Genomic DNA, 21,872 nt, shown 5'->3' on the forward strand with positions numbered 1-21,872 from the left:
TTTCTTTCTCCCCCCCCTTTTTTTATTAATTCATTTGTGTTACATCTCAATTGTTATCCCATCCCTTGTATCCTCCCATTCTTCTCTCCCTCCCATTTTCCCCTTACTCCCCTCCCCTATGACTGTGACTGAGGGGGACCTCCTCCCCCTGTATATGCTCATAGTGTATCAAGTCTCTTCTTGGTAGCCTGCTATCCTTCCTCTGTTTTAATGTAATCTTGTCCCTGTTTTTTTTAATGGTCTAATTTGTTTTTGGCAGAGAGTATTGGCATTTTTTTCATATAAGTTGTTTTAATAATATGTCTGATTCCTCAGAGGGAGAAAGCATCCTTTCTAGTATCTCTTCTAGTCTAGCTATAAAATCTTCATACGGTTCCTCTGGTTTTTGTTTTATCTCAGTAAGTACAGTTGTTTTGTCTTTAGCAGGGATTAGTTCTTTTCAGGCCACAATAGTTACTTTTGAAGCTTTCTCTAAAAATTTTCTTTTTAAATTTACTTGTACCTGTGGGGAAGTATAGTCATCTCTACCCATGAGCCTTGTCATAGTAGGTTTATCTCCCTTCCTTTTAAGGCTGAAGTGCTGTATAACCTTTCTGGCTCCATCCTCATGTTTTGTTCTCCAAACCATAAATTGACCTGGATTTAGGGTAGATTTTGCTGTCTGAAACCAATCATATGGTGTTAACCATATGTCTCTCAGCATTTTCACAGTCTGTAAAGTATACAGGGCCCTCCGTTCCATATTCTTAACAGAATATTGAAGCTCTTTAAGTGTCTTTAAAGGAAGAGGTTTTGATTGAGGGACCTCATTTTCAAAAGAGGTCACTGGGAAGTAGAAATCTAAGTTACTTTTTTTTCTCTAATAACCCCCATGAATCTCATATTAGTAGGCATTTTTATCTTTTGTCTCAGTTTAGGTTTTGGCCTAAAAGGTGGAGGTGCTGTGGCTGTTGTAAAGACATCTGGAAGAGGGAGATCCTGGTCATGAAAATGATCCCTTTCCTCATCTGGCTCATCTTTTTCTTTCTCATCTTTTAGATCCTTTCACTCCTCATCATCTAACCAATCATCCTCTGGTTTAGGTTCAAGTACATATATTCTTGGTTTATGTAAATTATTACAAGATTTTTTTTTTCCTTTTTTGGCTGTAATGGAGCAGCCTCCTCCTCAGAGGGTGTTTTTTCTGTGAAGAACTCTATTTCAGGTTTGTCTGGTAACAGATCCCTAATATTTACCTACCCATAGGGAAAATGTCTGTGCCGGTATCTGACTTGGACCATGAGCTTTATAGAATCTCCTCATATTTTCCCCTCCTCTTTTCTAGTTTTTACGGTTTTTTGTTTGTTTGTTTGTTTGTTTTGTTTGTTTTGTTTTTCAAGACAGGGTTTCTCTGCGTAGCCCTGGCTGTTCCAGACTCACTTTGTAGGCCAGGCTGGCCTTGAACTCACAGAGATCCACCCGCCTCTGCCTCCCAAGTGCTGGGATTAAAGGTGTGCGCCACCACGCCCAGCTCTCTTTTCTAGTTTTTAAAAGACAGACTTTATTCCTCCATTCTCCAGAATCCAGGGACTCACATTTAACAAAAAGTCATAAAATTCTGTCAAATTCTTTTCTGAGATTTTTACAACTCTACCTTTCAACATACAACTTAATTCTGTCAGGAACATTCTTCTGTTTTTGGACTGTGAATGTCCCATGGTTCTTACCTATTCATCTTTTTAGTTCAGCTTGTCCTTTTGTTGAGGAGTCTGTAACACTTTTTGACGAGGTCCTTATCTTTGCCTGAAAAAAGTATTTTAAAAGAGGAGAGAAAACTTACTTTACTTCAAGCCCCACGTTTGGGCACCACCTGCCATGGACCAGCTCAGTCAGGGATAGGTCCTTGGGAATGAGAGGTCTCAAAGTGTTGGTGGACAGAGATAAGGCGAAGTGACAAACAGAGCAACCCAAAATTGAGTTTTATCTGAGTGTATTTTTCAGGCAAGCAGTCTACATTTTTACACATATATTTCAGAACGGGGGTGGGGGAATTATGGTTACATTTTCCCACAGAGTAGAGTCAAGGAAGTCAGTGCACAATTAAGCATACACAGTACAGGCACAGAATGCAAAGCTATTGTATTGTCATATTTAGAATTACAACTTTAAATGAAATAATACAGGGTACAGAACACACAGCAAAGACATCATCACTTCTAAGTTACTGGCTTGATATCAATATGCATGTGCTCCCTTTGTCCAGGGTCAATGTTCTCTCCCTAATGAAACTTATGTCCAGTACCTGTGTGCCAAGACAGTCTTTTCTTTAGTTCCCTTTTCTAATATCTGAGAGCCACTATCTGGAGTTTTCTTTTGAAACACCTTATTTCTTTGTAAGCCATAATATAACTTACTAATTAATGATTAATTCCTAGTCATGTTTCTTTTAATAAGGGGAAGTGATGTAGAACTACTCTGGCCCTTAACAGTCCCGGGCTGCAGTCCCAAGTTAGAATCTTCTCATAGTAACATGGTCATGCCTGAAAATTCCTGATTTGGGAGTGAATTAGAGTTAAGTTAGAAGAATAGGAACAGAATCACAATGAGAGAAAGGAAGAACTGCAGTTACTTTCTCCTGGCAGAAACATCAGCACCGGTTTAGGAGGCTCTCTCTTGGTTAGGGGTTGTAGCCTCATGCCGTGTAGTATTTGTCACACAGACCGCACTGGAGGGGCCATGACATCTTTGGATTTTAAGGAGCCAAATCATAGGAAAAGCAACTATGTTTGCTATGTATGTATAGATTGTGGTAGTTTGGCTTTGCAAATTTTTCGAAAAAGTCACTCCTATAATGAGATTTGGAAGAAAGAACAGGGATTCTAAACCGGTCTGGGTTGCAGAACATTGTCTCAAAAACCAACAGCAAAATCTTAATGATTATTCAGGACTCTGAGAAATGTTGCTCTATACATGAGGAGGACTGACTAGCAAGGATGGCGAATATGGCAGGCAGCTTATTTCACTGCAGCCTGGGTGAATTAATTATATTCTGAGATGCTAGCTTTCGGGATACTCATTTAATTTAGGTTGCTTATGGTCCTGTATTTTTTCCTGTTATTTAGTCAAAATTTTGTCCTTTTTGATGAGCAACGTCGTGAAGAGATGCGAAAAGAACGGCGGAGGATTCAAGAACAATTGAGGACACTTAGACGGAACCAGGTATGGCGGGACACAATGTAATCCTAGCACTTCAGGACTGTGAGTTTGAAACACAGAGAGACCCTGTCTCAAACAGAAAATTTAAAAAGGTTTACGATGTGACCACAGCTAACTAAGCAAATGAAGAAAGCATACCTTTATCCCTCAGCTTTTGTCATCTTTGGCTCCTGAAAATGAAAGCAATATTGTGGAATGGTAGATTATATTATTTGACAATATGCTTGTATCGATGCCTGCAATCTCAGCACTAGGGGAGCTGAAGCAGGAGGATTCAAAAGCAAAGCAGCATTGCAAGGTCAAGCTCCCTAGTTACATGGGGCCCTCAGGAAGAAAACACGCACATACACATTCACTTTCCTGTAGGAGTTGAGTATCTTCGGTACATTTTATTTATATTCATACACCTGTGTTATTGGACCTCAGACCCAGGACCTGATGTGCATTACTCCACTGCTATCCTTTTTTAAAATGGTAACTTACTAAAAGTAGAGGCTGGAGAGATGGCTCAGTGGTTAAGAGTGCTTACTGTATCAGAGGACTGGGGTTTGGATCTTAGCACTTATGTTGGGTGGCTGAAAAACACCTGTAACTCCAGCTTCAAGGGATCTAACACCTCCCTTCTGACCTCAGTCGTTACCTGTGCACACACTTGCACATACACGTATACACACCACTACACATACCCAAAAAAGTCTTAGAAGAATTAGAAAAAGAAAAGAAGACATAGCATCCAGGTTGTTTTGCATCACTTAGGTTTGAGATTCCATGTCCTACTATGAAATAGACACAGTAACTGCTGCAGTGGAAAGAACTGTGAACTAGGATACAGAAGATCTGGGTATGGCTCTGCTACTCTGTGACCATAACCTTTCCAAGCCGGTTTTCTATAAAAAGGTTCACTGGAAGGTGGTGGCACACCCCTTTCATCCCAGAACTCGGGGGGGTGGTGGGTGGGAATGGCAGAAGCAGGCTGTTGTCTGAGAGTGAGGCCAGCCTGGTCTACAGAGGAAGTTATCAGACAGCCAGTCCTAGACAGGTAAACCCTGTTTCAACCTCACCCCCAACACACACACACACACACACACACACACACACACACACACACACACACAGTGATGTCCTTGTTTCTCCTCTGGTACATATGCATATATAATTCTTACTGATTTTGAGATCACCCTGTTTACCTCTAATATGTTGATACTTTTTCTGTTGTAGCTGAAATGTGGAGCATGTGGTGCCATCGGGCACATGAGGACAAATAAGTTCTGCCCCCTTTATTATCAAACATATGCTCCACCTTCTAACCCTGTTGCCATGACAGAGGAACAGAAGGAGGAGCTGGAAAAGACAGTCATTCCTAATGATAATGAAGAACTTATAAAGGTTGAAGGGACCAAGATTGTTTTGGGAAAGCAGCTGATTGAGAGGTAAGGGATAACAGGCAGGGAGCACTGAAGCAAAGATCTGTTCCAAGTTGATGGTGGTGGTTGGCAGGGGCAAAGGCGATGTGATTGTTCTTTGAAGAAGAACTAGAGGTTATAGGAACTTGGAATTGTCACCAGCAATTTTTTAAAAAAAATTTTTATTGTTTGGTTTTTTGAGACAGGGTTTCTGTGTCTAACATCCCTGGCTGTCCTGGTCTCACTTTGTAGACCAGGCTGGCCTCACATTCATAAAGATCCACCTTCCTCTGCTTCCTGAGTTCAGGGATTAAAGGCATGCATATGCCACCACACCCGGCTGGCATTTTGCCAGTAATGAAAACTACAGTGATCCCTTTAGGGCTTACTGCTTGCCTTTGTACATGCTATGTATTCTGAGAGTTAGAATTTTTATTTCTTGTTTTGTTTTCCATACAGGGTCTCTACATAGCCCTCTCTGTCCTGGAACTCACTTTGTAGATCAGGCTGGTCTTAAACTCAGAGCTCCACCTGCTTCTGTCTCTGGAGTGCTGGGATTAAAGGCATGTGCCACCAAGCCTGGCTACTTTTAGTGTTTATACAAGTACCCCTACTGCAGTAATTTTTTTGTTCTGTTTTGTTTTGTTTGTTTTCTATGGTAGTGGCAGGCACAGTAAGCAACCAAGCATTCTATCACTGAGCTATGATCTCAAACCCTTGCACAATTTTTTTTCAGGTTTTTCTCAATTACCCATGTTGGCCTCAAACTTTCAGTCTCTCTGACTTAGTTCCCACGTAGTAGGATACCGGCATGATACACCACAGCTGGCCTGAGTATGGTTAAGATGAAATGAGAGACTATAACGCAAACTATACTTATGCCAAATCTTCTTGCCCTTACAAAATTTAATAGATGAAAATGGAGATGTTAAGCCAAAGCGTGGTGGCTCACGCCTTTAATCCCAGCATTCGAGAGGCAGTGGCAGGAGGATCTCTGTGAGTTCAAGGCCAGCCTGGTCTACAAAGCATGTCCAAGACAGCTGTTATGGACAAAATGGAGATGTTAGAAATTTTCTCATTTTAAAAATTATAAACCAAGCCAGACTGTGGTGGCACACACCTTTAATCCCAGCACTTAGGAGACAGAGGCAGGCGGATCTCTGAGTTCAGGGCCAGCCTGGTCTATAGAGTGAGTTCCAGGACAGCCAGGACTCTATAGGGAAACCCTGTCTCAGCTCAAACCCTCGACTGCCACACACAAATATAACCTATTGAATAGTTGAAAGTTCACAATAAGATATTCCAAACTCACCTGTTCACCTTTTTGCCACATTTGCTTAGTCTTTGTATATGTAAAATGTTTGTAGTGTGAACCCTTGAGAAGTAAATGACAGGTATTCATGACAGTTCACTCTAAACACAAACATTTTCTAAGAATTGGGGTGTAACACATGCTACTATTCTTTTTTTTAATGTAACAATATTTATTTTATTTATAAGAATAAACCCACAATCGATCACAATCAAGCAGCAGTTATACAGAAATATGAATGGTTCAGTATTTGGATATTTAGAAGATGGTTAATCATATTAATAGAACCAAAGAGAAAAATATGTCCATCACCACAGATTTCAGCAGTGGAAATTTTCCTAAAATGAAAGAAAGAAAGAAAGAAAGAGAGAAGTAAAAATACCTTTTAAATGAAGTGGGAGTAGGGAGCTAGGTCAGTTGATAAAAGTGTGTGCCTTCCAGGTGTGAAGACTTGAACTCGATCCCTTAAAACTCACCTTTAAAAGGAGTTGGGCATAGCAGCACACACAACCACGGCACTGGCGAGGCAGAGACAGGCAAATCCCTGGACCTTAGTGGCCAACCCAGTCCAGGATAAACTGGCAGGTTGCAGTCCAGTGGGAGACCTAACCTCAAAAATCGAAACAAACAAAAACATGCTACTATTCTTACAACTAAGAAATTAGCATTAATGTATTACTATGCTGTGTTCAGGCATTTTATTCAAATTATCCAAGTCATCTCATTGTACTTTACTGGCTCATTTCCTGGTTCTCAATACAATCCCAATTTAAACATTAGGGTATTTTGAGTCTGTCTTAGTCTAAAACTGTCCTCACTAAGTTTTGTGCATTTTGTGACATTGATTTATCTTTTCAACATTCAAATCAGGTGTTTTGCAAAATACCCTACTTTCTGAATCTTGTTTTAAGTAGAACAAAGATTTATTTTTAAAAGTGAAAATGCGAGTATGAGGGACTCCAAGGGAGTTTGTAATACCTGCCTTGTTTTCTACTGATTGGACTCACTAAATATTTTTGACTAAACATTTGATAGCCTACCTAGTTCATATTATGTATTTACCATATCAGCGAGCACAAAACGCCAGGTTTTCTCGCTATTTTGATCATCTTTCTTTCTGGGACTGGGATTGACCCTAGGTCCTTGCACTTGCTAGGCAAGTACTCTACCTCGGGCCTGTGTCTCTAGAGCTCGTGATCATTTTCTTAAAGTAGCCATCCCCAGATAGCGTAGGAAAGGTGTAGTTTCCTTTTTGTAACTAACATGAAGATGGATATCCTGTTCCCACCTGAAAAGCTTTACTGGCTTTAGAGCCATGATCATTGTGAAGCTATTTTATTGGGACTTGTAAGGTGGGGTTTTTTTTAAACTCTGGAATTCCTCTATTCTCACTGGGATTTTTGGTTTGTTTTTGTTTGTTTTTGTTTTTGTTTTGGGGGGGTAGGGTTTTGGTAAGGAAAGCTTCATCCTTTCCATTTTAATCTGTTACTACGGATTCTGAAATTCTTTATAAATTTAATTATTTTATATCTCGATTTGGCTTGTTTAATCTAGATCCTATGGTGTTTTTTAAATGCTTATTTTTATTTTATTAATATTTTACCTGTATGTATGAATACCATACAACTTCCTGGTGTCCACAGAGGCCAGAGGAGAGAGTTGGATCCCCTGTAACTAGAGTTACAGATGATTGTGAATTGAACTCTGGTTTTTTGAAAGAACCATAAACACTTAACTGCTGAGCCGTCTCTCAGGCCCCTCAAACCTGTGGTTTTGAAATGATCCTATAAACCTTTCAGAAATCATTTGCTTTCTGGTACAAGTTGTTTAAAGCTTTCCTTGTTTCAGACCTAGAATTGGCCATTTGTCTGAGGTGTCCAGGCTCATTTTATTAGCCAATGGTATTTAGAAACCACTATCTTGATGGGCATTGTGGTGTGTGCCTGTAATCCTAGCAACTAGGCGGAGGAAAGGGGATTACAAATGTGAAGACAGCCTAGGCTGTATGGTAAGACTCTTGTCTCACAAAACCAAAAGAAACAAAAACAGGGCTGGAGAGACAGCTTAGCAATTAAGAGCGCTTGCTTCTCTCTTTGGAAGACCTAAGTCAAGTTCCTAGCACCCACACCAGGTGCCTCTATAGCTCCAGCTCCAGGAGATCCAGTGCCTCTGGCCTCTGCAGACTCCTATGCTCATGTACACTTAACTACATGTAGACATACATACCTCTTGTGCGTGGTTAAAAATAATAAAAAGTAAATCTTAAAAAAAAAAGAAAAGGAATCCAAGATCATGGTATTATATATGTTACCACTGGATTATACTTGTTTCTGGGCTTTTTAGTGGACAGAAGTGGTAAGTATGCATATATTTTAAATTGTAGCTTCCTCCTACTACTTAAATTCACATGATAGATATCATCTCTTTTATTTTTGTTTTTTCGAGGCAGGGTTTCTCTGTGTAGCCTTGGCTGTCCTAGACTCACTTTGTAGACCAGGCTGGCCTCGAACTCACAGCGTTCCACCTGCCTCTGCCTCCTGAGCTGTGGGATTAAAGGTGTGCACCACCACACCCAGCTGTAGCTATACTTGTAAAGAGGATATCCTTTTCCCTTTTCTGGTCTCTTGGGCACCAGGCAATATACTACACATACCTACATGCAAGCAAAGCATTCATACCCAAAAAATAGAAATGCCATTTTTTAATGAAAAGAGGGATGGGAATATATTAATAGCTCACTTGTAGATCTCTTGCTTAGTATTGCAAGGCACAAGATTCACTCTTTTCTGTATATATTTTTAAGCAACAATCTGGTACAGTTAGTATATTTCTTTTTGTATTCGATATAGGTTCTCCCATCTTTGATTTATCAATGTATTTAAGTCATGATAGCTTAAAAGTACATTAGAAAGTGAAAATGTGCCATCTTGATCCCTTACAGTGGAAGGTGGATTAGTTTTTAAAATTGCAGAAACCCTTTACCCATTTTTTTCCTACACTAGTTTTTAAATTTTCTTTCTTTCCTTTTGTCTCTTTTTCTTTCGTTTTACTTCCTTTCTATACCCTCTCTTCCTTTCTTTCATTCGTCCTCTTTTCCTTCCTAGGATTATAGCTATGCTTCTTTGTCATTTATGTTGTTTTTATTCATGTGGTTTTGGCTTTTCGTTTGGTTTGACAAGATCTGAGTGTCTATCTCTGGCTGTCGTGGAACTTGTTTATAGATCCGGCTTGCCTCAAACTCTCCTTTACAGATCTGTCTGCCTCTGCCTCTGCCTCCCTGGTACACCACCATGTTCAGACTCATTTATATTCCGTATGAGCCAAATGCCATAACTTTTGAACCCCAAGATAGAATGTTAGAACTGGAAGGAGTCTTGAAATGCCTTTAGCCTAGTTCCCTCGTTTTCTAAATAGGGAACCGAGAAAACATTTGATTTGATTTGCTTAGTTCTTTACTAATTTGGAGTTCCTCAGGCATGTTTGGCCTTTGGCTTCTTGGACTTTTACCATCCTGTGCCCATACTTAGGTACTTTGGACCTTTCATTGTAGTTGTTCTATTTCTGGGAACTCTAAAAACATGGTTGAGTTATACGATTTATTTTATGTGTATGAGTGTTTTGCCTGCATGAATGTAAGTGCACCATTGTGTGTGCCGGGTACCCATAGATGTCAGAGAATGTGTTGGATCCACGGGAACGGGAGTTACTATCTAGTTGTGAGCTACCATGTAGGTGCTGGGAGCTGAACCAGGGTCCTGTCTGTAAGAGTAGCAAGTACTTTTAACTACTGATCCGTCTCTCCACTCTTATTTCTGGGAACAACTGCAAATAGCAATTAACACACTATGACAATGTTACTGATTGCAGTGTGGATGAAATTCGTAGAAAATCCCTGGTCCTGAAGTTCCCTAAACAACAACTTCCTCCCAAGAAGAAAAGGCGGCTTGGAACCACTGTTCACTGTGACTATTTGAATGTGAGTATCTGTATTTTCTTGTGTTTTCTTTTGTTTTGTGTTTTGTGTTTTGTTTTTGTTGTTTGTTTGTTTGTTTGTTTTCAAGTCAGGGGTTTCTCTGTGTAACCTTTATCAGGTAGGTTCTCATGGAATCCCTCAGCCTTCTGTGACATGGCTTAGTTGGTGTCTCATGTTCCCTATGGCTGTTCCTTGAGAATTATATATTTATTATATAACTTATTAAAGTGTATTTTTTGGTTTGGTTTCGTTGTTGTTGTTCCTTGAGAATTATATATTTATTATATAACTTATTAAAGTGTAATTTTTGGTTTGGTTTTGTTGGTGGTGGTGGTTTTTTGTTTTTGTTTTGTTTTGTTTTGTTTTGTTTTTTTGAGACAGCGCCTTTCTCTGTAGCCCTGGGACTCTCATGGAACTCACTCTGTAGACCAGGCCGGTCTTGGACTCAGAAGTCTGCTTGCCTCTTCCTTCCTAGTACTGAGTTACCCTCCTTCTTTACATGGAGTCTAGAGATCAAATTATGGTCACTATCTTGAATGGCAAGTGCCATTCCCCACTGAGCCTTCTTATTGTCCGCCCCTCTTTTTGATGTGCATGAGTGCTTTGCCTGCATATGTATAGGTGCACTACATGCATGCCTGGTGCCAGCAGAGCCCTGAAGAGAGTGCATTATAGAGTTAGTTATAAACCACCATGTGGGTGCTGGGAATTGAACCCAGGTCCTCTCTAAAAGCAACAAGTGTTCTTAACCACTGAGCGATCTCTCCAGCTTACCTGGTCCCCTGCAACATTGTTTTTTGAGACTGGGTTTCTGTCTAGTTCAGGCTGGTTTGGAATTTACTATGCATTCTAGTTGGACTTGAACTTGCAGCCTCCCAATTGCTTTATTGAGGATTTCTAAAATGTATCCATGTATTTGAAAAATGTTGGGATTTTTTTTCCTGTCTATCTAATGCGTTCTGATTTCTTTCTTTCTTTCTTCTTTTCTTTTCTGCTGTTGTTCTTTCTAGACACCTCATAAATCCATCCACCGGCATCAGACAGACCCTATGGTGACACTGTCTTGTATCTTAGAGTCTATCATCAATGACATAAGAGATCTTCCAGATGTGAGTAGTGTGTAAATGTGTGTATCTAGAACTCCTAAATCTTTGAGATTTTGTCCATTTTTAAATTATTTAATAGAATACTAGGTGAAGAAGAACAGAATGTAGTCAGAAGGACACATCAGTTATAAGAGGCTATAAAGCTAATTTTTTTCTAGTTTCCATTCAATTTTTTTTCTCTATTTTGTGATGGATATGTGAATTCAACTTTATAGGTATTGAAGTAGCAAGAGTAATTTTCAAAATTATGTGTATATATATGTATATATATACAAACACACATATACACACGTACATATATTTACATAAATATACACATATATACATATGTACACACATACACACACACACACACACACACACACACACACACACACCATTGTATGCATATACAAGTGTCCTTGGAGGCCAGAGACATTGGATCACCTGGAACCAAAGTTACAAAACGTTGTGAGTCTGCAGATATGGGAACTGAGAACCAAACTTAGGTCCTCTGGAAGATCATACTGTGCTATTACAACCACTGAGCCATCTCTCCAGCCTCAAATTTGTATGTCTTACAAGAACAATCTTGGCATTCCATAAGTGTCTAAGTTATATGGAGCTAGAAAGACAGCCCAGTGGTTAAAAAAAAAAAAGAATACATACTGTTGGGGCTGGATAGTTGGCCCAGTGGTTATGAGTACTTGTTGTTGCAAAGTACCGAGGTTTGATTCCTAGCACCCACATGGAAGCTCACTGCCTCCTCAGACACCAGGCACACTTGTGGTACACAAACCTACATGTAGGTAAAACCCTCATACACATTGAATAGTAAAACTAAATCCAAATATAAGTTTTTTAAAAAGAATACATACAGCTCTTGCAGAGGTCCATGCTTAATTACCAGCAGCCATGATACGTGGCTCTCAGCCACCTGTAACTCTAGCTCCACAGGATTCAATAGCTTGCCATGTGTGGTGGCCCACGCCATTCATCCCAGCACTTGGGAGGCAGAGGCAGACAGAGATTGAGACCAGTCTTGTCTACAGAGCTAGTTCTAGGACAGCCAAGGCTCACCGACACACACACACACAAACCCACAAAGAGAGAGAGGGAGGGAGGAAGGGAGAGAGAAGATAGAGGGGGGTTCAGGGAGGAGAGAGGAGAGATTTGGGGGAGAGAGAGATGGTTCAATAAGAAACAGACTTACTACATCTGAAAAATCCCTTTGAGAGTTGTTAAACCAGTAAGATGTAATTGGCTCTGTCAAGTGTTCTTTGCTCACAAATGGTGTTGGCTCTCTGTTTCCACAGACATACCCTTTCCATACTCCAGTTAATGCAAAGGTTGTAAAGGACTACTACAGAATCATCACTCAGCCAATGGATTTACAGACACTCCGTGAAAATGTGCGCAAATGCCTCTATCCATCTCGGGAAGAATTCAGAGAACATTTGGAATTGATTGTGAAAAATAGTGCAACCTATAATGGTAACAGCCCCTTGTTTCTTGACTGTAAAGGTCACCTTTCAGATTCTTATGCCCTTGCTGGTTCTAAATTCAGAGTAGATCAGAATGCATGAAAACACTATAATGTACACTCTTGAGTATGACCATCAGGCAGTGCACATTTTAGTCATATAATAAGTGTTACTTCTTTCACTTCCACAATTTAAGCCTTTTTTTTGAGACATTGTGTTCTAAGTAGGCTGGCCTGGAACTGTGTAGATCAAACTGGCCTTCAAATCACAGAAATGCTTTGGCCTCTTTCTCTCAAATAAGTGCCGGGATTAAAGCCATGTTGTACCATACCCAGCCTTCTACTATTTCACTTTCAAAGTATTCTCTGGGGAAATTGAAGTCTGTGTGTTGAAACAGTTGGGATGAGTAGGGAGACAAAAAAGTACACTTAGGTAAGTTGAAGAGGCATTGGGTGTCATTGGACTCTACAAAGGATCTTCCTGTAGCCATATTTATTTTGTGTGTTTTAACTTGGTCTGCATTTTTGTTACAGGGGCTAGATGTCCATTTTGTTAAAAAAGAAAGACCAGAAAAGGCAAGGAGAAAGAAATCAGTGTGCATTAATCCATATATAAACATTGGCATCCTGAGTATAGATAATACCAATAGAGCTATGATGGATACATTATTTACTATCGCATAACGTCTTCTGTTTCTTATGTATAAACAGGACAAAAATGATACCTAGATTCTGAAGCATTCCACAGGCCAGTCCAACTTATTTATCAGATTTCATCTCCAATGAGTAGCTTCCATGCCCACTGTAGACTCTAACCGTGCTCACCTTTATATTTCATTTGAATATCCTATGGTACTTCTTCATGTCTTTACAGTCTCTCTCTCTCTCTCTCTCTCTCTCTCTCTCTCTCTCTCTCTCTCTGAAGTTCCCTTTCTTCCCTTCCATGGTGAATTTCCATTCATATTTCCAGATTAAGCCATATCATCCTTTCCAAAAGACAGATCATCAGGTTGCTCAAAAATGTTTTTTTTTTCTTTTTGATCCCCTGTGTTTCTGAGCACAATGCAATCAACTTTCAAGTTCTTATCCCATAATTATTTATATATTTGGCCAGTTTGTGATTTTCTAGAGTTACTGTTATTTATGCTTTTAGGTCCCAGGGCTGAGCATCATGCCAAATTGTATAAAAGGGAAGAATAAGGAAGTTGGGTATGGCGGCACATGCCTGTATTCTCAACACTTGGGAAGTGTAGAGGCAGGACGATCAGGATTTCAAAGTCATCCTTGGTGGCTACAAGCAAGTTCAAGGCCAGCTTGGGCTACATATGACTCGCTTGGGCTACATGAGACTCTGTCTCAAAAATAACAACAACAACAACAAAAGCCAGCCAGGTGGCTTAACAGTACCTGAGTTCAATCCCCAGGACCTACGGTGGAAGCAGGGGACCGACTCTTGAAAGTTGCACAGTAGAGTGGAGAGTGGGATATTACTTTCTCACATACTCTGGTGCCTCACCTTTGACCATGTCCCCTGGAGGGGGAGACCTGGTGGTACTCAGAGGAAGGACAGCAGGTTACCAAGAAGAGACTTGATACCCTATGAACATATACAGGGGGAGGTAATCCCCATCAGGAACCGTCATAGGGGAGGGGAATAAGGGGAAAATGGGAGGGAGGGAAGAATGGGAGGATACAAGGGATGGGATAACCATTGAGATGTAACAAGAATAAATTAATAAAGGAAAAAAACATAAAAAAAGAAAAGAAAAGAAAGTTGCCCTGACCGATACATGCCATGTCTTATGCATCCACATTTGCACACACACTCCCCCCACCCCCAGTGTAATAAAAATGAAGGAAAGATAAAGAGAATTAAAACAAAGCCCCACTGGCGGATGTAACTCTTTGGTAAAGCACTTAACCAGCATCCATGAGATCCTAGCTTTAGTCCCCAGTAGTGGCAAAAAGGTTTCTCCCAGCCCCGTATCCTTCCTCATGTGTCAATGGTGGTAACAGTAGCATGAAATGTTTTTACTTGATTGCCTGCCTTCCTCCTTTCCCTCCCTTCCCCTCAATAATGCAGCTATGGCTTGTTCCTTGATCCCACCATCCCTCTCTTTGAGGCAGGATCTCTAAATACCTAGGCTGGTCTAGAACTTGCTGTATAGTTCAGACTTGCCACAGACTTGCTCTCCACATGCTTCGGTCTCTAGATTTCTGCAGCTATAGAGGTGTGCCACCATACCTAGCTTATTTCTTCCTTTTTATTACAAACTAATATATGGGTAGTTGATAAACATTTTGGACTTGTCCACTTTTAAACTGCTATAAACAGTGCATCTGTGAATATTTATGTTTAAGCCTTTGTTTGGACATTTGCCATCACTTCTCTTTGGTACATGCATAGGAGAGGAATCCCTAAGTTTATAGGGACGCCATGACTAGCATTCTGAAAACCTGATACTTTCCCAGTTTCTAGAGTAGCTGTATCATTTTGCAGCTCTACTAGAAATGGAACATATATTTTATACACACTCTGCTTTCTCCTCACCCTCACCTGTTAGTTATAGTTGTCATCCTAGTATGTGGGTAGTAGCACATCGTGTGTGTTTATGTGTCCATGTACTTGGGATGGTTCCCACTTTTTCCTTCTTGATACTTTCTTCTCTCCTTTCTGGGAGTATCTTTTAAAGATTTATTTTAAGGTACATGTATTTATTATTTATACAGTGTTTTGCCTGCCTCTGTGCCGGAAAGCCAGAAGACGGCACCAGATCTCATCTTAGATGGTTGTGAGTCACCATGTGGTTGCTGGGGAGTTGGACTCAGGACCTTTGGAAGAGCAGCCAGTGCTCTTAACCTCTGAGCCATCACTCCAGACCTCCAGGAGTGTTTTGTGTAACACTTTTTACTTTCTATTTTTAAAAAGATTTACTTTATTGTTTTAATTATGTATATGTGTTTGGGTGTATGCATGCGACTGCAAGTATCTGCAGAGACCAGAGGCTTTGGATCACCCTGGAATTAGAATTATAAGCAGTAGTGAGCTACCTGATGTGGATGGATGCTGGGAGCTGAGCTACCAGAGCAGTAAAAACTTTTAATGAGTGAGCCATCTCTTTAGTCTCTTACTATTTCTTCTGCTTCGATTACTATATGTCCACTGATGCCCCTGTCTTCTGTCTCTACATCTATTCTAGGCTTCATATCATTGCTTCCAGTTTTTTCTAGGCATGACAGTTCTTACTATCCTATTGGCAATTGATTATCTGATGGCCTGTTGTAGATAAACAGTTTTTCTGGTTGCCTGGTGCTGATTATAGGTGTTTTAATTATTGCAGCTGCCTAGTGCTGATTATAGGTGTTTTAATTATTCCAGAGATGAGCGTAAATGGAGCAGCTATCAGCAGAAAATGTGCTAAAGAGGCCAGCTAGTTAGGAATTTTCTGAAGCTCTTGGTAAGGATTTCTGGGAAACTGAAATAATGATCTGTGCGCTGGAGAATCTGTCTACTAAGCAGAAAAATAAGAAAAGCTGTTCATTGATCTCTTTACCCCTTCTTAAACACATCCTTCTCTATCCACAGAATGGTTTTCAAGGTATTGAAAACAGCTCATGCTTTTGCTCCCAGCGCTAGGAAGAGAGGCAGGTGAATCTCTGAGTTTGAGGCGAGGCCAGGCTTGTGTACATAGACTGTTTCAGGCTAGCCAGAGCTACATAGTGAGACACTATCTCAAAAAAACAAAAAGAGCTAGGCAGTGGTGGCACATGCTTTAATTCCAGAACTCTCGAGGCTGAAGCAGAGGCAGGCGGATCTCTTTGAGATCGAGGCCAGCCTGGTCTACAGAGTTGAGTTCCAAGACAGCCAAAGCTGTACACGGAGAAACCCTCACTGGAAAAACCAAACCAAACCAAACCAAAATAAAAAGCCAAACAAACCCCAAAACCAAATAAACAAAAAGCAGCTGTAATACAAGAGTGTGGACATAAATAAAGAACAGTTAAAATCCATTCATATTGTTTACCCATTATGTATTAGGTACTGAAAAATGGAATAAAGACTGGTGGTGTCTGTCCCTGGTGTGGTAGCACACACCTATAATACCAAGGAGGTGAAGGCAGGAGGACTTGAAGTTGAAGGTCATTCTCAGTTACATAGTGAGTTCTAGACCAGCCTGAGATACATGGCACTCTGTCTTAGAACAACAAAAAGGGGGAAAGAAAGAGTGGTATGTCTGCCTCACTTAGTTACTAGGCTGCCTTTAGGTTCTTTAGTAAATGTGTTGAGTTGGAAATGTGTGACAACTTTGAGCTCCCATTCATAATGGCCATTTCTTATTCCTCTGTAGGACCACACCACTCACTGACCCAGATTTCTCAATCCATGCTGGATCTCTGTGATAAGAAACTCAAAGAGGTAAGAATTAAAGATAAGGCAAATAATAGGCATAGTGACATACACCTATAATCCTACCACTTGGGAGTTGTTAATAGGAGAATCAGGAGCTTGAAGTCATCCTCAGCTACATAAGGAGTTCAAGAGCTGCCTAAGCTTCATGAGACTTTGACTCAAAAGTAAAAATAAATAAACTAAAAGAAAAAGAGAAATGCTGCCGGGCAATGGTGGCGCGTACCTCTAATTCGAGCACTTGGGAGGCAAAGGCAGGTACATCTTTGTGAATTTGATGCCAGCCTAGTCTACACAGTGAGTCTAGGATAGCCAGGGCTACACAGAGAAACCCTGTCTTGGAACTAAAAGAACACCAAAAAAAAAAAAAAAAGCGGGGCATGGTGGCACACTCTTAATCCCAGCATTTGGGAGGCAGAGGCAATTGGATCACTGTGAGTTCTAGGCCAACCCTACAAAGAAGGTTCCAAGACAACCAGAAAACTATTACACCGAGAAACCCTGTTTTGAAAAAGCAACAAGGAAAAAAATATAGAGATACACTGTGGTATATGAAGGTGGATAATAGCAGGGTTTAGGAACTAGAATATTTAACAGAAGGAATGACAAATCTTTGGTGTATTTGAGGGGTACAGATTTAGAAATTAAATAGACACTGTCTTCTGTAAGCGGGAAAGTGAAGTCTAAAGAGGAAAATAACTTGCTCTGGAATCCTGCAGGATTAAGATCTGGAACCTAGTAACTTTAGAAAGAATGATGAAAAATGACTTCTCAGAAGAGCTCCTGTAGCTTATGTTGCAGCTCATTGCTCTACCAGAGAAACCAAAGGAAAATTTTTTTTTGTTTTCTTTTTTGAGATCCTGCCTTATCTAGCTCGAAGTCACTGTGTCTAATACATGGCCTTAAGCTCATGGTGGTTCTTCCCCTCAGTTTCCTGAGTTCTAGGGCTATAGGTCTGACTGAGCCACTAGGCCTAGAGACAGTTTAATTTTTAAAAAGTAATCTAAAAAACTAACGGATAATGTTTTGGGCTAGTTTTTTGGTTTGTTTTCTTTCCCTGTGTGCTGGAAACTGAACTACGGTCTTGCCTTACTAAGTAAGCACTTTATCACTAACTTACAGCCTCAGGCTCTCTATGAATGTTCTTACTAAAGAAGATTGTGGTACCTTGTAAGTTTATAAAAGCACGGGTAATAATAAAGCTTGATACTGGCATAGATATTTCACAAAAGAGAAATGATTGATGAACATGGAAAATTTTCTCAATCTTGTTGACATAAATTTTATGTTTAAGCCACAGTTTGCAGAGCATTGTAATAAATAAGTGTAATTGTAGCACTTGAGAGTAAGAGGCAGGATGAACACAAGTTCTGGGCCAGACCCTGTCTCAAAATAACAGCCCTCCTGTCCATGAGATTCCTCTTTGTATCTGTTGGAAGGCTAACGTCCTGTATGCAGTATGAAAATTCAATATTGGTACACAGCAGAAGTGGAGGTAATAGATTCAGAAATTCAAGGTAATTTATAGCAACATTTCAAGTTCCAAGTTTGCCTGTGACTTAGGAAACACTGTCTCAAAAAAAAAAAAGCAAAAAAAGCTCCTGAGATACAGGATTGAGGTTAGAGGCAATGAGAATGCAGAGGTTTTCATAGTACAAAGACTGAAATGAATTTGTTGGATTCAGTTTTTGTATACAAGTCACTAATCTAGCTGGGGTTATATAATGAATGTGAAGCTAGCCTGTGATACATAGGATACCTGCCCTGTTAGAAAAACAAAAAGAGCCATTAACTAATGGTAATGTTGTTCTGTATTCTCAGCATTCATTTTGTAGAAAAGACAATGTTACAAAAGCCTAATTTGCTGAAGAATTCTTGTTGTAGCTAAACCAGTGATGTGTTGAGTTTTCTGTTCTTGACACTACTCAAGAATGGGATGTAGCATGTGGGATTTTGTGATCCTTTAGCTACAGTATCATTTATCTAGGCTGGCCAGAAACTGAATAGGAGATCATTCAAAGGCTAGCAGAACTTTAAATTCTCTTTAGTGTTTCTGTGGTGATCACAGTTCAGGAAAACTGCCTTCATTTTGCTTTGCTTTATTTCAGAAAGAGGATAAGTTGGCCTGTTTAGAGAAGGCTATCAACCCCTTGCTTGACGATGACGACCAAGTCGCGTTTTCTTTTATTCTGGATAACATTGTCACTCAGAAAATGATGGCAGTTCCAGATGTAAGTAATTTTCATGCCGAATTTTGTGAGGATAGTACCAGGGGATGGAAAGAAGTATATAGAGTAAGCGTGTATGCATTAAGAGATACTGTGTAGTGATGTGCATATGTCCAAAGGAACTGGTATGTAATTTTAAATATCAACCATTTGCTGATGAATTCATTAACATTGAAAGCAAAGATGCCAAGTGTCTTTGAATATTAAGAGGTTCTTACTTCCTTTTGTCAGTATTTAGTATGTGTATACTCTTGAATAGCCCAGGAGAGAACTATCAACTAATAGTAAGTTCTGAATTTAGAAATGTTCCTAGACAAATAACACTTTTAACATTTTGTTTGTTTGGTTTTGTTTTCCTTTTTTTTCCATGAACAATTTTTTTTGTTTTGTTTTGTTTTTTTTGTTTTTCGAGACAGGGTTTCTGTATGTTATCTTGGCTGTCCTGGACTCACTTTGTAGACCAGGCTGGCCTTGAACTCACAGCGATCTGCCTGCTTCTGGCTCCAGAGTGCTGGGATACTTTTAAAGTAATTTATTCAGATTACACCTCAATTGTTATCCCTTCAGTTGTATCTTCCCATTCCCCAGCTCCCTCTTTCATCCTATTCCCCTCCCCTAGGTCTGTAACAGAAGGGGACCTCGTCCCCCACTATAAGATCACAGCCTGCCAGGTCTCTTCCTGGTAGCCTGCTTACTCTTCTCTGAGTGCCACCAGGTCTCTCCACCAAGGGGAAGTGGTCAAATAGGAGGCACCAGAGTTCATGTCAGAGTTCATCCCTGCTCTCCACACAATTGTAGAGAATGTGGTGTCCATTGGCTAGATCTGGATAGGGGTTCTAGGTTTACTGCATGCATTGTCCTTGGTTGGTACAGTAGTTTGAGCAGACCCTCCTGGGTCCAGATCCGCCAGCCTTGATGGTCTTCTTGTACCCTTTTAACATTTTTATTACATTCATTTATTTGTGTATGCGGGGGAGGAAGATTTAAGTTATGCTTTGTGTGTGGTCCCGACAACCTGTTAGGTGTGGTGGTACAACCTTTCATCCTAGAACGTGGGAGGCATAAAGTAGGTGGAATTTTGTGAATTCAAGGTGAGCCAGGGCTACACAGTAGGACCCTGAATAAAAAGAACAAACAAACACACCAAAACAAAAACAAGACTGGAGAGATGGCTCAGAGGTTAAGAGTATTGTCTGCTCTTCTAGATGTCCTGAGTTCAGACTTCCCAGCAACCACATGGTAGCTAATAACCACCTATAATGAGGTCTGGTGCCTCATCTGGTGGGCAGGAACACATGCAGGCAGAACATTATATACATCATTAATACATACATACATACATACATACATACATACATACATACATACGTCTTTTTAAAAAAAGGAAAACTAAAAACCTTGGGGAGTTGGGCCTAGCTTCTATCCTGTATTCCAAGAATTGGATTCATGTCATTGGGCTTGTTGATAAGCACCTCTACCCACAAAGCCACCTTGCCTCTTTACAGAAAACACTTGAATAATTACTCAAATGTTTGTTGTCCTTTTGTTTTCTTTTTTTCCTTCAAGTTTTTATGGTAAGGCTATCATCTATCATGCTGTTTCTGTAGGCCATTTTACTGTATTAGTCCCTCAGAAATTTCTAAATTAAATTTTCTGTTGCATATAGTCATAATGTCTATTTACAGTGTTATAAAATTTCTAGATGGAACCTTGGACTAAGGAATGTTATTCTATTTTTGCAAAACTTAAGAGTTTTTAACACACAAATAAGATTTTAGTTGTAAGTTTAGAGGAGGGATTATTGCTTTGTCAGGGTGTAAGAATCCTTAGTGAAATCCTGAAATTATAGACAATTTTGTGTGAGGATATGGACGTCTGTGGAAAGAGCTTATAGTTTTCATCAAGACATATTTGTAACTCAAGTGAAAATTTTGACCCTCTGGTATAAGTGATGGTTTTCATTTGGCTTCTGGTGCTTTGTTTTTACTAGTCATGGCCATTTCATCACCCAGTTAATAAGAAGTTTGTTCCAGATTATTACAAAGTGATTGTCAGTCCAATGGATTTGGAGACTATACGTGAGGTAAGTGATTTTTTAAAATAATCAATGCCCTTTAATAATCCGTGTTTCTTTTTATATGTATAGCTGAGTCCCTGATTACTTTTTATCATAGAATATCTCCAAGCACAAATACCAGAGTCGGGAGAGCTTTCTAGATGATGTAAACTTGATTCTGGCCAACAGTGTTCAGTACAATGGTGAGTAATTTTTTTTCCTCTTTCACCAGTCTTATCTATCCAGCATTAATTTGCATTATTAAAATTTTCAGGCAGAAGCAACTTTGGGCAGTGATAGGTAAATCAAGTAACATAGTTTGCTTAATATACTTATATATTTATATATACTTAATATACTTGTATATACTTTTTTATACTTTTTATATACTTTAATATACGTTTATATACTTAATGTACGTATGTATTTATCTATTTGTTGTAAGGGTGGGAATGCTGTTCAGGTATGCTTTTGGAAGTTAGCGGACAACTTGGAGAGGTGGTTCTCTGTTTCCACCATGTGGATTCCCAGGACTGAACCTAGGTTGTCAGGTTTGGTGCTGATCCATTTCATCTGCTCTGTTTGTTTGTTTGTTTTTAAGTAGGTGCATATATTTTTTGGTGTGTGTGTGTGTGTTATAAGAATCACTATTAAAATTTAATCATGGAAACCCATCTATCCTTACTATTAAAATTGTGTAAAGCACAGGAAAATGAGGCATTAATAACA

The 21,872-nt window shown here is 39.7% G+C and overlaps 1 protein-coding gene across 8 annotated transcripts in view; it reads left to right on the forward strand.

Moving 5' to 3' along the window:
* LOC311601892 (transcription initiation factor TFIID subunit 1-like) overlaps window positions 1-21,872 on the forward strand; it is a gene marked incomplete at its 3' end in the record, with an annotated part of 80,778 nt that overhangs the window by 39,137 nt on the left and 19,769 nt on the right. For 7 of the 8 annotated variants that reach the window (XM_084789641.1, XM_084789643.1, XM_084789642.1 and 4 more), the window contains exons 24-32: window positions 3,102-3,198; window positions 4,414-4,625; window positions 9,778-9,886; window positions 10,894-10,992; window positions 12,285-12,462; window positions 16,801-16,868; window positions 18,968-19,090; window positions 21,078-21,170; window positions 21,262-21,346. In XM_084789641.1, coding sequence (XP_084645767.1) covers window positions 3,102-3,198; window positions 4,414-4,625; window positions 9,778-9,886; window positions 10,894-10,992; window positions 12,285-12,462; window positions 16,801-16,868; window positions 18,968-19,090; window positions 21,078-21,170; window positions 21,262-21,346 — 1,064 coding nt within the window. Of the gene's footprint in view, window positions 1-3,101; window positions 3,199-4,413; window positions 4,626-9,777; window positions 9,887-10,893; window positions 10,993-12,284; window positions 12,463-15,830; window positions 16,048-16,800; window positions 16,869-18,967; window positions 19,091-21,077; window positions 21,171-21,261; window positions 21,347-21,872 lie in introns of those variants that run through there. The other variant, XM_084789648.1, reaches the window with a different exon arrangement.

The sequence above is a fragment of the Acomys minous genome (assembly GCF_964271855.1).
Source record: "Acomys minous genome assembly, chromosome: 7".
Classification (NCBI taxonomy): Eukaryota; Metazoa; Chordata; class Mammalia; order Rodentia; family Muridae; genus Acomys; species Acomys minous.